This window comes from Artemia franciscana, chromosome 15 (genome assembly GCF_032884065.1).
Source record: "Artemia franciscana chromosome 15, ASM3288406v1, whole genome shotgun sequence".
In the NCBI taxonomy this organism is placed as follows: Eukaryota; Metazoa; Arthropoda; class Branchiopoda; order Anostraca; family Artemiidae; genus Artemia; species Artemia franciscana.
In genome coordinates this window covers 4,218,301-4,237,287 of record NC_088877.1, presented here as the reverse complement: position 1 = coordinate 4,237,287, position 18,987 = coordinate 4,218,301, and the positions used below count along the sequence as shown (strand labels likewise).

At 36.1% G+C, this 18,987-nt stretch overlaps 1 protein-coding gene across 4 annotated transcripts in view; it reads left to right on the top strand.

Annotated features, from left to right (window-relative positions):
- The window catches only part of LOC136036718 (coiled-coil domain-containing protein 39-like), a gene marked incomplete in the record, with an annotated part of 149,037 nt that overhangs the window by 49,014 nt on the left and 81,036 nt on the right, over positions 1–18,987 (top strand). For all 4 annotated transcript variants that reach the window (XM_065719061.1, XM_065719063.1, XM_065719064.1 and 1 more), the window contains 1 exon segment: positions 17,181–17,372. In XM_065719061.1, coding sequence (XP_065575133.1) covers positions 17,181–17,372 — 192 coding nt within the window.

Sequence of the window (18,987 nt, the reverse complement as noted above, 5' to 3'; positions counted from 1 at the left end):
AAAATAGAAACTAAAAATAATCTTCTCTCTTACAGTTCTGACCCTGATTTACTTAGATTCTGATTTACATTCACATTTGATTTTAATTATTTCAGCGTTCGGACTCGCCTATAAATTCCAATAAATTCCTATATCTTGATGCACTCCTATAAAATGCCTATATTTTGGCTAAAATCCTATTATTCCTATATTTTCGGCTGAAGAGCACTAAGAACATTGTTCGAGATTTGGAATTTTCACTGCTCATTAAGTAAGCCAAGATGTGCTTTCTTTGCTTTTGACTCTGCTTGTAGACTGTGCTGTCTTTTGGTGTAGGTTGATAATTAATATATTTACTTAGCAGCGAGCAGTTAAAGTTCTGCCCTAAGATCAAAAATAGAAAAAGTAGCCTACTTTTCAATGGTTTTAAATTGTCGATGCAGATTTCTGTAGCTATGTCAAGATAAAGCTTTGTCTAAAGGTTGATGAGGTCAAAGGTGTAATCTATTTTCGTCCGGTGTGACATTTACAGATCCTGGAGTGCTTAGAGAAATGAAAATGTAGAGAATAGATCACTTTTTAACTGCTAAAAGTGTGCTCAATCGTGAAGAAATAGGGGGGGGGGGCAAATATTTGAAGTATTTGCTGACAGATGGCTCCTTTCGTAGGGGAAAAAATTTGCCTGGCGCTTTCGAACTGCAATAAGTTTTTCAAGGACTGTTCCAAGCGATGTGGGAGTTTGCTACATAAGGTAATTTAAGATATGGTATACACCAGGTAGTGGAAAGTTAGCAATCCCCCACAAAAAAATAGAAATAAGCCACATAACTTTTAACTTTCGACATTTAAAATGCAGATTTTCATTGCTATCAAAATCCTCCCAAAGTTTGAAAAGAAGAATTAACGTTTTATTTTATAATGGAATATCATGGATGTTAATGTACGTAGCTATCAGCATTTCATAGTTTGAACCTTTGGAGAATTTTTTAAATTATTTGCTTAATTTACGTCACGTTCTACCCTCGCATGGCTGGTTACCGTTACGTTGACAAAATGGATGCAGAGGTAATCTAACTACCTGTAGGCAATTAGCTAACATAATCAAACCGCACTTCTGTTTTACTTTAAGTCTGTTATTAGCTGATTTTTACGATGAGATGTTTTGCTTTAAATTGGAAGTGCTGGGTGATAATTTGATTAAAAGATATATCGATATTTTCGCTCTCTATATTCGTTATATCGATTTCGATGTCTCCGAGAATTTTTATCTTGCTCAAATTAATTAACTGTTCACTTTGCCGAAATCCAATTACAATAATTGTAATTAAAAAGCATTTTGCACAATTTTTCCAAACCTTGAATAATATAAAAACAAGCTTCGATGGCATAAATGCTTACCACAAAGATCTATATTTGAAATAGCATGGGCCGGCTCAGCCTCCAGGTAAAGAAAAATAAACTACTGTCTACTTTCGGCTATTCATAAACAGCATTTCAATGTTATCCCCTTAGAATTATTTCTGCCTTTGAGTAATTAAACAAAAAAGCAGGTTTTTTTCAACTGAAAGAAAGGACCAACATAATGACTTAAATGAACAGAAACTATTAAGTATATGAGGAGGATACCCTCTCCATAATGCTTAGCTCTTCACGCTAAGGTTATTTAGAATGTTCAAGAAGGTATCATATTCTAATTTAACGAACCTTGTGTTCCACTTGTTGTTCGTAAAGGATTAGGATACAAAGTCATACTCTGACGTAGCCAGCAAACTATTTAAGAGGGTGTATCCCCCTCATCTCATCACTGAAAATCACCTAGAAGAAATCACCTCCTGAAAAATGTCTATTTACTTCCCAATATCAAATGCTATGCGTAATAGGCAATAGGCTTTTCCTTATTGAATCAAGTGATAAAACCAAGTTTTTTAACTGGAAGTAAGGAACGACACTAAAACTTAAAACGAACAGAAATTATGTTGTATATCAAAGGTACTATTCTCTCCTCAGCGCCTCGCTCTTTGCACTAAAATTTGACTCTTTGTCACAACTATACTTTTTAAAACAGTAAAAACTTTAGCGTAAAAAGCGAGGCGTCGAGGAGGGGACATCCCCTTTCATATACGGAACAATTTCTGTTCGTTTTAAGTTTTAATGTCGCTCCTCGCTTTCAGTTAAAAACAAGAGCTAAGAGCTCATATGGCATTTGTGACAAGGTCGGAAGAGCCAAGAGCTCATATGGCATGAGCTCTAGCAAAATTCTAAGAATCGATAGATTAGTTAAAAAGGAAAATTAGAGGCTTAATGCAGGTCGGGATTTAAAATAAGGGCTATGAGACACGAAGTCCTTCTAAATATCAAAATTCATTAAGATCCGATCATCCACTCATAAGATAAAAATACCTAATTGTTTCTAATTTTTCTTCCCCCTTCAGCCCCCCCCCCAAATGGTCGAATCGGGGAAAACGAATTTATTAAGTCAATTTGTGCATGTCCCTGACACGCCTACCAATTTTTATCGTATCTGCATGCCCAAAGGCACCGAACTCGCCAAAGTACTGGACCCCCCCCCCGAACTCCCTCAGAGATAGTGGATCCAGTCCGGTCACGTCAATCATGTATCTACGACATTTTCTTATTCTACCCACCAAGTTTCATCCCGATCTCTTCACTCTAAGTGTTTTCCAAGATTTTCGGTTTCCCCCTCCAACTCCCCCCCCAATGTCACCAGATCTGTTCAGGTTTTAAAAGAAGAGCTCTGAGACCCGAATTCCATCTAAATATCAAACTTAAAATACCACACGAACGGTCACCCGTTCTTAAGTTAAAAATACCTCATTTTTTCTAATTTTTCAGAATTAACCCTCCTCCCAACTTCCCCAAAGAGAACGAATCTGTTCCAGTTATGTCAATCACGTATCTAGGACTGTTGCTTATTTTTCCCACCAAGTTTCATCCCGATCCCCCCACTCTAAGCGTTTTCCAAGATTTTGGGTTTCCCTTCCAACTCCCCCCTACGTCACCGGATCCGGTCGGGATTTAAAATAAGAGCTCTGAGACACGATATCCTTGTAAATATCAAATTTCATTTCATATCAAATACCTCAATTTTTCTAATCTTTCCAAATTTAACACCCCCTCCAACTTCCCCAAAGAGAGCAGATTCAGTCCGATTATGTCAATTACGTATTTACGACTTCTGCTTATTCTTCCCACGAAGTTTCATCCCGATCCCCCCACTCTAAGCGTTTTCCAAGATTTTGGGTTTCCCCTCCAACTCCCCCCAACGTCACCGGATCCTGTCGGGATTTAGAATAAGAGCTCTGAGACACGATATCCTTGTAAATATCAAATTTCATTAAGATCCGATCACCTGTTTGTAAGTTAAAAATACCTCAATTTTTCTAATTTTTCTGAATTAACACTCCAGCCCAGTTGTGTCAATCACGTATTTAGGACTTCTGCTTATTCTCCCCACCAAGTTTCATCCTGATCTCTCCGCTTTCAGCGTTTTCCAAGATTGCTGCCCTCCCCCCCAACTCGCAAACTTTGCTTGTTTTAAACTTTGCCCCCCAACTTAGCTTGTTGTAAGAGAAGTTTTTACAACAAGCAAACATTTCGACAAGGACCTCCGCCAAGTCGTCCTCAGTGCTCAAAACAATAAAAAAGAGGAAAAAGAAAAAAGAAAAGAATAGCCGTCATGCATAGCTAGTATGGTCTCAGAACGTATTTGAGTACGTCATATTTCTTTTATCGACTAATTAAAAATCATTTAATCGGAAAATATTTCGTAAAAAAATATCAAAGAATTTCTACCCCTCTCTCCCCCCTCTCTGAAAAAATATTAACTTAGACAACTCGTCTTTCTAAATTAAAATAATTCATCACAATTTAATGTATTATCAGTTTTATTCGTTTTCATCGTTTTGTAAACTTCTATACTTAAAAAAAAACTTATCAGAGAACTAATGGAATATTTCTAAGGTTTATTCTGCTAATATCAGTCTAATTTCTCCTTGCTTTCATAAATTTGAATGACGTCATATTTTGTATGAAGCCATTTCAGGTTGTATAAACATATCACTACAGATAATATGACGTCACTCTTGGTATAAAACATAACAGCAGTATGAAAACCATGACGTCTTTTCCACAATATATACGAGCATTCCCAGGTATTTCCATTAGTTACTTAAAGAAAGCTATAAGATGAGTATTATTAAACTTTGTGCAATTGGGATTCCAGTCTCATGTGCTGGAATAGCAATCACGTGGGCGATTAAGAAATATAAAGAATCCTACATGGATGAAACTTCGAAGGACACTGAACCCGAACTAGTCAATGAGGCTCAGAATGTTAATGTTCCAGCCTCAAAGGAGCCTTTTCGAATCAAACAAGTTGACAGCGACACTCTGACTGACAAAAGCAAAGACAATGGTGCAAGTATTAAGAGCTGTGAAAGTAAATCACCTGTGGTAGAAGAAACTGTCGAGGTTGAAGACCGTAGTGACGCAAAACCGAATCCCAATTTCAGATTGCTTCTGGCTGCTAACTGGCTTAACTGGCTCACTGGCTTAACCTACTCGAAAAGCAAGTCTTTCTGCCTCTGGGTGACAAATGGTATACCTACTAACTCTCAAGTGCTTATTTTAAAAGATGAATTAATCAAGAGAGTAACAGAATATATCCGAAGTATCATAGATTTTTGCTATTGTCTAGCCTCAAAGGGGCCTGCTCAAATTTGAAAAGAAATTGAAGTTGACAGCGACCCTCTGACTGACAAAAGCAATGATAATGGTGCAAGTGTGAAGGTAAATCACCTGAGGTAGAAGAAACTGTCAAGGCCAAAGACAGTAGTAACGCATGACCGAATCCAAAATTTAGATTGCTTCTGGCTACTAACTGGCTTAACTGGATCACTGGCTTAATTTACTCGAAAAGCAAGTCTTTCTGCCACTTGGTGACAAATGGTACACCTAGTAACTCTCAAGTACTAATTCTCAAAGAGGAACTGATCAGAAGTGTAAGAGGACATATCCTAAGTATCATAGCTTTTTGCTATCGTCCAGCCTCAAAAGGGCCTTTAAGTCCAAAAAGAAATTAAAGTTGACTGCGATACTCTGACAGACAAAAGCAAGGATAATGGCGAAAGTATTAAACGTTGTGAAAGTATATCACCTGCAATAGAAGAAACTGTTCAGACCGAAGGCCGTAGTGACGCAAGACCGAATCCAAAATTCAGATTGCTTCTGGCTTCTAACTGGCTTAACTGGCTCACTGGCTTAATTTACTCGAAAAACAAGTCTTTCTTCCAGTGGGCGACAAATAGTATACCTGCTAACTCTCAAGTACTAATTTTTAAAGAGGAATTAATCAAGAGTGTAATAGAACATATCTTAAGTATCATAGCTTTTTTGCTATCGTCGAAGATAAGCAATATGTAAATGCGGATTTTTTGTATGAACCATTCAAATAAATTTACGATGTTGGTATTTTCGTATTAATAGATATATTCGTAGATGTCATGTTTGATCTGAAATAGTTATGTAGAAAATCACATCTGAGAAGATGTCTGACAAAATGTATCTCAGTTCGATTACAACAAATATGGTGCATATGAGATTTCAGAATTTTAAGCTCTGCAAATTACGTTAAAAATTTATTGGTCTTAAAAACTTCGACATTTCTGTGAGGGAAAGAGGTTAATATCGATGCCCCCCTTCTGCATATATATCTGCTTATGAAATAAAATATGAGATATGAGATTTTGATATTCAGTGCTTAAGTACAGAATTCAGCATTAAAAAAGTAACGAAGGTAACAATGCTGTTTCCAAATTGTTTAGCGTTGTTGCCCGTCTACGTTGCAATATATATATATATATATATATATATATATATATATATATATATATATACATATATATATATATATATATATATATATATATATATATATACTAGCTGTTGGGGTGGCGCTTCGCGCTACGCCAACACCGAGTTGGAGGGGCGCTTCGCGCCCCCCCAAGCCCCCCCGCGCGCGTAAGTCGTTACGTGCCATATTAGTTACGCGCCATTGTAGTTGTGTCCCTGTGTCCCACCTGTGAATATAGATAGATTTATATATGTGTTAAAAACTATTTTTGGCTTTCCCACTACTGGGAGCTTTCCGTTTCCAATTGCCAGCAATTGATCTGAAAATGTTTCACCAGAGTCATCATTTTGCAATCGGACACGCATATTTGTAGTTAATTTTAATATTTTTACGTGTGCCCATAAATTAGAATTTTTCAGGCAAGCATTCATTTCGTCTGCAGGAGTTAAACTACGTAAAAATTGCGAATATACAACATTCTTGGCTTTCCCATTGTCTGTGCAAATACAAAGCCGTATGTACTAATAATGACGTCATATGCAAACGCTCTTTTTACAAACAAACAAACATGCATACACACAACTCGTTTTTATATAGATAGATAGATAGATAGATACAATACAAATTAACTGCGTAAAACTTGCGAATATACAACATTCTTCGCTGTCCAATTGTCGCTGCATATAAATAGATTGTCAGGTTTACCGACCCTCGAACATGCAACGTACAATTGTCCATGGGAAAAACAATCAGTATTAAGATCTATACCACATTTTTCTAATGATTGACCTCGAGCTTTGGTAATGGTGATTGCAAATGCTAATCAAATCGGGAATTGCAATCTTTTAAATTGAAAAGGCAGATCCGTTGGAATCATGGGAATACGACGAATAAGAACAGCCTCACCCTCAAAAGGCCCTGTCAAGATTGTGGCCTCTATTAGGTTTTCCATTGTTTTTTTTACGGCAAGTCGCGTGCCATTGCAAAGCTTTGGTGGGTTGATATTTCTCAAAAGTATTATTGGTACGCCTATTTTTAGTTGTAGCACGTGTGGTGGAAACCCTGAAAGATCTATGGAATTTAAAAATTCAGATGGATAATTAACCGCTTCATTTGGTTCCAAAACTGTGTCGACTGACTTGTAAAGGACTGCCTGGTCTCGAATCTTGGTCAAAACAATATTGTTGATTTCGTGGACGTCTATATTTTTGGGTGCGAGAATCGCTCTTTCACTTAGCCATTTATTATTTTATATTTTTTTAGAATATTCGGAAATACTTTTTCAATCAATTCATTTTTGGACGTCACTAAATTACAGAAATCAGCAGGTAGTTGTATACGTCCTGAAATTGAGTCTATCGTATCATAAATGTCTTTTTGTTCCGACGTTAACTTGGAAATGTTATTTTGTACATACGACAATAGATCACTCGTACTGTAACTTTGTTCACGATCCAATTCTACACATGTCGAAACAGCAGCGATACGGTTAGGTGAAGGCATTCCCAAATCCTGAAGAGGTTTGTTTGCCATACGTACGCACAAATCTTCTATAATAACTAAAGTGTAGTTATAAATTTCTGATGTAAAATCAAAAGTCATATCTGACGTCTCTAACTGTTTTCGATGGAGTATATCTTCGGACATTTTTGACTTATATTTTTCCCATAACTCTGTAGGAGCTGATGGAGAGCAAGTGCACGAATTTGACTTGGGGTTGACGTTTCGAAGCGCCACCCCAACAGCTAGTCTTCTATAATAACTAAATTGTAGTTATAAATTTCTGATGTAAAATCAAAAGTCATATCTGACGTCTCTAACTGTTTTCGATGGAGTATATCTTAGGACATTTTTGACTTATATTTTTCCCATAACTCTGTAGGAGCTGATGGAGAGCAAGTTGTTAAAATGATGCCAAACAATGCACGAATTTGACTTGGGGTTGACGTTTCGCACGCGTCATTGATGCAGTTATCCCAGTGTTGGTCATTCTCCAATAAATTCAGAGCTTGGCATGCACTACGGTAAGTGTCATGTATAGTACCGTTTACAGTTCTCAAATACTCAAAGGATGTCGGACCGGGTACATTCACCAAAAGCAGGCGTAGAAAGAAGCATTCATGTTGATTGGGGTGAACGGTGTAGAGTCTTCCTATCGTGGTATCTTTGAAGATGGTAGGTTGGCCGTCGACTGACTTACCCTATTTTCGACAAAGTATTCCACGTGTAATATGAAGGCACTTCAGTATACAGCAGTTTTTTTGCAAAAGAATCATTTTTGCAAAGCGAAAAAAAAGCTGTTAATTTTGTATCCGGTGGATTCAGGGCTCTTTGTTGCACGTTGGTTTCCGAGAAATAAACACGTTGACCATTCTGTAAATGTGCCGCTAAGTGAACAACAGCTGGAGTACGCTCATGTATCGGAAATGAAAGAATTCGCCAAACAGCTTCATTACTGCTTATGTATCTTCCAGCCTGATATTGTACGATTTCGTCGAAATCTTTGATTTCGGGCTGCAAGCCAAAAACTGCCATGTCACTGCCTTTGTTGACGTATTTACATATGTATTTGATTGCCTTTACGGAGTTACAGTATTCAACGTTTATGTTTGCATTAAATGTTTCTGATAATAATGGGGAATATGGAACAACCCACTGATTATCTACTTCGATGGTGGTACCGTTGCCATTGTAGGTTCTTCAGTCATTTTACAATTAGAAATTTCTCTTTCAACGGTCTTCTTACAATTAAAAATTTGTCTTTGAACGATATTCTTAAATACCTGTGTCCTGGTCGTCATTTATATTCCCTGTGTCCCGGTCGTCATTTGTGTCCCGGTATCCCAGTCTGTAATTTCTTTTTGAGTGTCCCGGTCGTTATTTATATTCCCTCTGTCCCGGTCGTCATTTGTGTCCCGGTCTGTAATTTCTCTTTGAGTGTTTTTTCTTTTTAGTATTTTTTAGTTTTTTACATATTTTCTTTTTTCAGTTTTCTTTTTCTTCTTTATTTTTCAGCTTCACTATAAAATACATATCGCCGAACCTTTGTTTTTTTAACTAAAATCTGGTAGGCATTGATGACCTTATCCAAGTCAAAATCCCAAACCCAATCATCATCGCTATCATTTTCAGTTTTGATATGTTTTGACTCTCGCTGTCCAGGTGGATCTTCATCTAACTGCGCTGTTCTGCGTTCTTTAGCCTCAAGCCTGTTTCCTTGCTGTTCTTTTGATTCCTCGGCACGCTTTCTTTTATGACTTTCTCTATCAGCAGCAAGTTTTTTGGCATAGACTCTTTGAGCATCTTCATCGGCTTTTGCCATTGTAAGTTCATCAGTCATTTTAAACTTAAACATTAATAGATATCTACGTGAACATATATGTCTTAAATATCTTTAATGACGTCACCGTCATAGCAAAAATGACGACAACTAACTTCATGACGTCAGTCGACACAGAAACATGACGTCACCTGACAGACAGACACACAGACAGACAACTTATTTTTATATATAAGTTGCTATTGTTTCAGAGTGAGGAGCTTAGAAATAGCTTGTTTTTTTTTACAAAATATCTCGCGATTAAATGATGTTTAATTAGTCGATAAGAGAAATATGCGGTTGAAAATGTGACTGACAAGAAACTGATCCGCCCATAGTAAGAACAAATATCTATCTTCTATATATATAAAAATAAGTTGTTTGTCTGTCTGTCGTGTGACGTCATTATATGACGTTTGAATTATTTAATCATATACCAATTCAAAAACGAATGTATTCAAGCCGAAGTAGCTGAGTTGGTAAAGCGTTATGTTCCAGGTTCTAGGTCCGAGAGGTTCCAGGTTCGAACCTTGGCTTTGACATTAATACAAAAGAAGAAAAAAATTAAAAAAGGTAAAAACTACAAAAAAAAACTAAAAGGAAAATACTAAAAAAAAACTAAAAAAGCTAAAAAACTAAAAAAACTAAAAAAAGGTAAAAAACTAAAAAAGAAAAAAAAACTAAAAAACTAAAAAAAGGTAAAAACTACAAAAAAAAACTAAAAAGAAAAAAAAACTAAAAACTAATAAAAAAACTAAAAAAACTAAAAACAGAAAAAGAAAAAAAAACTTAAAAAAAGGAAAAAAAACTGAAAAATAAAGGAGAAAAAGAAAACTAAAAACCGGGACACAGGGAATATAAATGACGACCGGGACACTCAAAGAGAAATTACAGACCGGGACACCGGTAAAAAACTAAAAACTAAAAAAGAAAAAAAACTAAAAAAAAGGTAAAAACTACAAAAAAAAACTAAAAAGAAAAAAAAAACTAAAAACTAATAAAAAAACTAAAAACAGAAAAAGAAAAAAACTAAAAAAAGGAAAAAAACTGAAAAATAAAGGAGAAAAAGAAAACTAAAAACCGGGACTCAGGGAATGTAAATGAGGACCGGGACACTCAAAGAGAAATTACAGACTGGGACACTGGGACACAAATAACGACCGGGAGATATAAATGACGACCGGGACACTCAAAGATAAATTACAGACCGGGACACCGGGACACAAATGACGACCGGGACACAGGGAATATAAATGACGACCGGGACGCTCAAAGAGAAATTACAGATTGGGACACTGGGACACAAATGACGACTGGGATACTGGGAAAATAAATGACGACCGGGACACAGGGACACAACTACAACGGGGATGGTGGGGGCACATGGGGATATATAAATGACGACGGGGACACAGGGAATGTTCGATTAGCTATCACCATCAACAAAGCTCAAGGGCAATCATTAGAATAATGAGGTATAGATCTGAATACAGATTGTTTTTCCCATGGACAATTTTATGTTGCATGTTCAAGAGTCGGTAAACCTGACAATCTATTTATATGCACAGACAATGGGACATCGAAGAATGTTGTATATTCGCAAGTTTTACGTAGTTAAAGACATATATATATATATCTATCTATTTTCACAGGTGGGACACAAGGACACAACTACAATGGCGCGTAACAACTTACGCGCGCGGGGGGGCTTGGGGGGGCGCGAAGCGCCACCCCAACAGCTAGTAAGATATAAAATAGATATATAATAACGTAGTAGAAGAAAAGAGAAAAAAATCCAGCTCATCTCTTTTTTTATGTAGATTTTGATGTTCAGTTCTTAAGTATAGATTTCAGCATTAAAAAAGTAACGAAGGTAACAATGCTGTTTCCAAATTTTTTAGCGTTGTTGCCTGTCTACGTTGCTATTGTTTCAGAGGGAGGGGGTTAGATATTCCTTGATTTTTTTTACATAATATCTCGCGATTAAAAATGTTTAATAATTACTTGGTGTTTATCAAGTGCCTTAAAACTTTTGTCTTTTTTTTGAACGTTTTTTCAACTAATACATGTTCGAATTTGACTCACCTTAAATGAAAATCAAAATTATTCATAAAAGTATTCATGTGAAAAAACAGTATTCGGATTATTAATACCTTCCCAGCCTAAACAGGACTTAGCAGCTTCCGTATTCATCATGAACCCTACTCCTCGCCCATGTACCCTATCCTTCCTGCCTGAGTAAAGAAATTCTATATCAACTAAAGTCATCTTACCTATCCCTGGGATAGGAATTGAAATATCTAATAAATCCACTTTGAATCATCTGAATTCGTCACTCAAAATTTCGATACGATAGTCATTTTTAACGTCATAACATCCCGAGTTCCAATTTGTATGTTCTTTAAATCATTAAAATATTTTTGCCTCACGAAAAGCAATGGTCCCAGGTACCAGGGCAGGACGGGGACCACCACATCTTCCCAAGTCTACCCCGAAGCGCTTAAGCCGCAAAAATGGAGCAAAATGGTATTTAGAAATTCTAAAAATGCATCAAAAATGTGAAATTAATATCTAATCCCTTATGATTTCTGGAAATATTTCTGGTCTACGCTGTTATTATGAAAGTAAAGAATACCAATAAACCCCAAAATGAGCGAAATTTGTTTCTAACAGGGGGGGGGGGAATTTATCCCTTCCTCATCCACACATCCACCTCAAGGTCACAGAAACTTTGAATTGAGCTCATTGGATCAGAAATTCTAGTTCTTTTTTGAGGTCCGGAGGGATTGGAGTTCAATGAGCCGCTTGGAGGTGGTATTTGGAGGCGGGTTCGACGGAAGTTATTTTCTGGGGGTATTTTCTCCTTCATCCTTCATGTTCCCCTTCCGTGCTTTTTGTTTCTATCAGTTTTTCAGATGCCTTCTCAGTTTTAAATATACGCATGTTACCCTTGCATGCTTTTTTTTCTACCAATCTTTCAGCTGCCTTCACAGATTCAAATTTACGCATGTTCCCCTTCCCTGCTTTCTGTTTCTACCAATCTTTCAGCTGCCTTCTCAGTTTCAAATATACGCATGTTACCCTTCCATGCTTCCTTTTTCTACCAATCTTTCAGCTGCCTTCACGGATTCAAATTTACGCATGTTCCCCTTCCCTGCTTTCTGTTTCTACCAATCTTTCAGCTGCCTTCTCAGTTTCAAATATACGCATGTTATCTTTCCATGCTTCCTTTTTCTACCAATCTTTCAGCTGTCTTCACAGTTTCAAATTTACGCATGTTCCCCTTCCGTGCTTTCTATGTCTACAAATCTTTCACCTGCCTTCTCAGTTTCAAATATACGCATGTTACCCTTCCGTGCTTTCTGTTTCTACCAATCTTTCAGCCTTCTTCTCAGTTTCAAATGTACTCATGTTCCCCTTCAGTGCCTTCTGTTTCTTTCAATCTTTCAGCTGCCTGCTCAGTTTTAAATATAGGCATGTTCCCCTTCCGTGCTTTCTGTTTCTGGTCTTTCAGTTGCCTTCTGAGTTTCAAATATACGCACGTTCCCCTTCCGTGCTTTCTGTTTCTTTCAATCTTTCAGCTGCCTGCTCAGTTTCAAATATATGCATGTTCCCTTCCGTGCTTTCTATTTCTTTCAATCTTTCAGCTGCCTTTTGAGTTTCAAATATACGCATGTTCCCCTTCCTTGCTTTCTGTTTCTACCAATCTTTCAGCTGCCGTCTGAGTTTCAAATATACGCATGTTCCCCTTTCTTGCTTTCTGTTTCTTTCAATCTTTCAGTTGCTTTCTGAGTTTCAAATATACGCATGTTCCCCTTCCTTGCTTTCTGTTTCTACCAATCTTTCAGCTGCCTGCTCAGTTTCAAATATACAAATGTTCCCCTTCCGTGCTTTCTGTTTCTTTCAATCTTTCAGCTGCCTTCTGAGTTTCAAATATACGCATGTTCCCCTTCCTTGCTTTCTGTTTCTACCAATCTTTCAGCTGCCTGCTCAGTTTCAAATATACAAATGTTCCCTTCCGTGCTTTCTGTTTCTTTCAATCTTTCAGCTGCCTTCTGAGTTTCAAATATACGCATGTTCCCCTTCCTTGCTTTCTGTTTTTACCAATCTTTCAGCTGCCTTCTGAGTTTCAAATATACGCATGTTCCCCTTCCTTGCTTTCTGTTTCTTTCAATCTTTCAGCTGCCTTCTCAGTTTCAAATATACGCATGTTCCCCTTCCTTGCTTTCTGTTTCTACCAATCTTTCAGCTGCCTGCTCAGTTTCAAATATACAAATGTTCCCTTCCGTGCTTTCTGTTTCTTTCAATCTTTCAGCTGCCTTCTGAGTTTCAAATATACGCATGTTCCCCTTCCTTGCTTTCTATTTCTACCAATCTTTCAGCTGCCGGCTCAGTTTCAAACATGCTAACCTGGAGGACTCAATTCTGAGCAACTTGTATTAGGTGATAATTTTCTTTGGTGCAAATTTTCCTAGTGTTTGTGTTTGTTAACTACAAATGAAAACTCGGGACATGTCGATATATCACTATTCCAGTACCCAAGTTTTGTCAATTTTTTTTGGTGCAAATTTTCCTAGTGTTTGTGTTTGTTAACTACAAATGAAAACTCGGGACATGTCGATATATCACTATTTCAGTACCCAAGTTTTGTCAATTCGCAAACCATCTGTGTAACAGATTATTTCATGATTCTAGCAAAGCAGTGTTATTTCCTGCCTCACCTCATTTATACCTGTTATTGCAATCTAAAATTACTTTTTAAGATTTACCAATAGCACAATGTTGTCCTTTAACACCGCTAGCTCCCTGCACTTAAGCAGTAATGAGTCACAGATGTTTACATATTTTTTTTTTTTAGTTCATGTAAGCTGTCTCATGAGCCCATTGACCAACAATCCGTAGCTTGATAAAACTTTTAGTTGCTTCTTCATCTAGAAAACTTCCTATGTGTTCGAATCTTACATATAGTTCCATAGATACCGTGGCAGTTCCATGAGACACTAAGATACATATTAGGCAGACTAGCATTTGCTCCGTTATGAAAGGTGTTGTGTGATAACAACGTGAGTTGGATTAACCCAGACCTCTAGAAAATATGGCAAAATTAGTCATATTAACGTCTTATACATATACATATACATATACATAATTAGGGAAACTACAGCAACCGCTCTTTCTCCATACAGTGAACGCTGCGGCTCTTCTCATGATTAAATAATAAAAAAAACAAGTTTCTTTAACTGAAAGTAAGGAGCGACATCAAAACTTAAAACGAACAGAAATTACTTCGTATATAAAAGGGGCTGCCTCCTCATCAACGCCCCACTCTTTACGCTAAAGTTTGACTCTTTCTCTTAACTCTACTTTTTAAAACAGTAAAAAACTTTAGCGTAAAGAGCAGGGCGTTGATGAGGAGGCAGCCCCTTTCATATACGAAGTAATTTCTGTTGATTATAAATTTTAATGTCGCTCCTTACCTTCAGTTAAAAAAACAAATTGTATTTTTATTTAATTTGTCTTTTATTTAATTTCTGAACGTTTTCGAATCAATGCATGTTTTGATTCTGGCTCTCTGCAGGTGAATAATTAAAACGAAATTTGCATATTTTTTTTTTTTTTTTTTTTGGCTGAATGGCTTTCTCATAGTTTTTATTGAATGACTCTGAGAAAAAAGCGGGGGAAGAGGCCTAGTTGCCCTCTGATTTTTGGTTACTTAAAAAGGCAACTAGAACTTTTAATTTTTTACGAATGTTTTTATTAGTAAAAGATATACGTAACTTACAAATTAGCTTACGTAACAAACTTCTGCATTCTTATGTTTTTGTTACGTATATGGGGGGGGGGGGTTTAACCTCCTCGTCAGTAGCTTGCTCTTTACACTGAAGCTTAAATGTTGTCCCAATTTCTTAAGAATCACCTCTGAATCACAAAAGCCCTAGAATAAATAGTTGAAATTACTAAAAATACTTTAGCGTAAAGAGCGAGGTATTAGGAGGAGGTGAGACCCTCATATGCATTGTAATTTCTGTTCGTTTTGAGTTTTAATGCTGCTCCTTACTTTCAGTTGAAAAACCTTTTTCATATTTATTTTTTCATTGTTTTTTTTTAAGTAATGCTAGAAAATTCTGCGCTCCTTCCATGGAAATTTTCAAAACAAGAATTAAGCTGCTATATGACGGTGCGGCACACTAAGCACGGCTTTATGTAACTTTAGTAACAGGGAGACTACAAGTAGTGGGCAACAATTTAGTTACCGTGGAAATTGTAGCCACAATAACAGGAAAGTAAGCTAAGTAGCAAAAGTACATACTTATACCTCTTGGAGAATTAAAAAAAGATGCAAGAACTTCTTATAGAATTAACATATAAATATGCAATTACTGTCAGGGTATCTACCAAGTCTGATTAAGATTGTCATTTCTGAGTTAGCGTCAATTAAAATATTTGTTTCACCACAAAGTTTCATACAAACCCCAATTTAAAATCTGAGTTACTATGGGCCGAGCCCGATAAACAAAGGAACAAAACCCTTGTCATTATTCTCCTCGGTGATCCTTATACGATATATAAGCATATGAAGTACTTGTCATGGTCTTTCAGAGATAAAGTATATACAGTGACATTAGTCTAATGCCGCATTCTTTACCTTTTTTTTTGGGTGTAGAACTCGAAAATACTACTAATTTTACATTTACAGAAACCCAAATAAATCACCTGACCTTGATCTCTTCCTGGAAGATCATCCAGCTCTTTTATAGACATAATAAGCGCTTTTTATTGTTTCGTCAATTTTAAATTTGATTGTGTTCTCTTAATAGAGCAACTATTCTTTTATATCTTTTTTTTTATGTTTTGCCCACTGCTGCGGGTTCTATGGTTATGAAACTGGCTCTTTTGGAACTGTTTTGTCCAGCATGTAATTAATAGATAACTTAGCAAGCAAAAAAAATTTTTGTGAAAATGAAATAATTTAAGTGTTTCAATTCAAGAGCACGAACTGTCATTGTTCTTTTACATTTTTGTTGTTTTGTTAATACAAGCATCAAACTATTTAGGGTAAACAGAAATAGGCCACAGCCATGGTTTAGAATGATAATGTCTTCTAACTGTTGATTTAAATGCTTAAGAAGAAAACGGACCTTTACCTAATTGAATGGCCAGTCTCTGAAAAATGTTCTGTTATAACTTTCACTTTCTGTTAAAAAACAGCTGAAAAATTGCCAAGGTTTAATGGAGCAGTTTGGCCAAGAAAAAGAATCTTATGAAATACGGAGCTCCACTGTTGAGCATCAAAATGCTTATATCCTCCCTCAGCTCCATAAACGAAACAAAATTTAAAAAGAGGGCAATCTACCCTTTACATTTACTTCTACCTTACATTTTCTACTTCTTCTCCTCTATTTTACTTATTTACTTTACTGCTATTTCTTTTAGTACTATTCCTTACTATTTTTTTTTTACTATATTACTGCTGAACAGCCACGATGGCCGACATTCCACGTTCTGTAACAAGTATTTTGAACAAACTACTTTGTATTGTTTGACAGTCTCTCTTCATCAATAAAGTAGTAGGTCTCGTTTTGACAGAGCAACAGCCTTGTTTCTAATAGCCAGAGCAAACATTTTTACGCACTGCCTTGATATACATTTGTGTCAAAAAAGAAGAAAAAAGGGGTGATGAAACGAATGTGGGCACAAAAAAAAAATTCTTTGACCAGCAAGGTTCTAAGCGGTCCTGATTAGAGAAATTTGCTACAGGAATGATTTAAATAATCGTTTTGTGGGTGTTTTATAATCTATTATGTTTATTAATTTGTATTAATATGATGTTGATTGAAGTTTCATATAATATTGTTTGAAATACGTCTTTATATTTTTTTTTTTAATTTCATGTTATAGTTGTTCAAACATCTTATTGTATTTATTCATATGGATCCCTAGACCCCTGGGTTTAGTTAAACAACTACTTGACTTGCAATGCCAAACGAAAAATTTATCTGAAACTTTCAGGTCTTAACTGCTAAGAAGGAGGAAGCGGGTGTGAAAAAAGCAGAAACAAGTCAAAAGGAAAAAGAGCTAGAGATAAGTCAAGAAAAATTGAAGAAAGCCAAACAAAGAAGAAATAAATCTATAGCAGAACTTGACGAAGCAAAACTTAAACTTCAAGAGCAAAACAATATTTTAATGCAGCTCGAAAACGAGGTAAGTTTTCGATTTATTTTTTTTATATTACAAGTAGGGACTTGTGCATGGTGAGAAGAGTTTGGCTTGGTCCTAGTCCCTCTAAAGTGTTGTATGTTCATGATTTTAATGGTTTTTCTTCTATATTTTGTCTGTGTATGATATTTTTCCTGCCCTCATCCCACCATTAAAATCCGAAGTGTATGTATATATAAATGAGGAATCTAAATGAACTATTCAATTTTGAGGGATAGCTGTCTGACATCTGATTTCTAGTTCTGTTTTTATTCTGTCTTCATAAATGATTAATATTCATAATCAGAATATATTATATCGTGGGGAGGGGCTAATTGTGGGGGGCTATGTTTTCTAAAATTGTACTTACAAATCATGACCTGCCATATATTTAGGTCAATCGATGGAAATTCACTCATTTTGGGACATCTTTTGTTAATACTAGCAAATCACGTAAGATTTTACCATTGTTTCATCAGTTTTTTTTTACTTAGCCTACAAGCAGGAAGATTTGTCATGCAGCTCTGTCCGGCTAATGCTTGGCTAATGGAAAGAAGGCCCACTAAATGTATTCCACGTATGTTTTTTCTTCGTTTGTAAAAATTCTTTCTAGAATCCATATCTTCATGCTTATATAAGTAATTTTTGCGGAACACGACACGAAAATTTTAGCAGTATGATTTCTTGTGATATGGCGTTATTTTTGGCAGGCTCTTGCACATGAGTTATTCTTGAAGGGTTAATTTTATTTTTGAAGGGCTTATTTTACTTTTGAAGGACTCAGTTTTATTTTTGAAGGGCTCACTTTATCAATTTAAAAAAAAAGAAATTTTATTTGATTATTCGGGTAAGCAGTGGCTTGATATTACGAACGATTGTGATTTTTTCTGAGGGAGGTGGAGACAGACTTCCAGGCCCCCGTTGCGTATGTTCCAGATTTCTGAGGATTTTCATTTGATTGATTAATTTTCCTTTTACGTCTTATCATATACAGACCGACAAGTCAGGTAATTGGTATAAAAATTCTGGTAGTTTTAAAATTCTATTAGATTAACCAGAAAGATCTAATTAAAAAAAATTTTAGGGTGACTTAAAAAATGTTGACACCATTTTAGCTGATAAAGGGGTCTTAATAGGGGCGGGGATTGGGACTATGACGATAGAACCTAAATATCTTAAAGGGATAAAATAAAGTCCCAGTAGATGCAACTCCAGAAAGCGATTTAATGAGTCGCTCAAAAATAAATTAAATAGGAAAAAAAATACTTATTGCTACGGCCGGTGGATTACTATCGCTGATAATACCATGAACGGAAAATTACGGGGGTAGTAATAGTAGATCATATGATTAGATAAAAAGATTGAACACGTAAGCTTATCTTAAATTTGTAAAAGCTTCCCTCTATTGTCTTAGAAATAATTCTTCTGCTTAATTGAAGTGCTGCTTAAAAGCAGCACTGCTTAACGAAGTGCTGCTTAAAAGCAGAACTTCGTTTCTTAAAAATCAGACTGAAGTACTTTACAGAAGGGTTAAACGACTTTGGTTATTCTTGTACTTCAGTTTACTGAAGGACTTAACGTTTCACTTTGCCAATGAAAGCAAGTAAGACCTAAGTTCTTT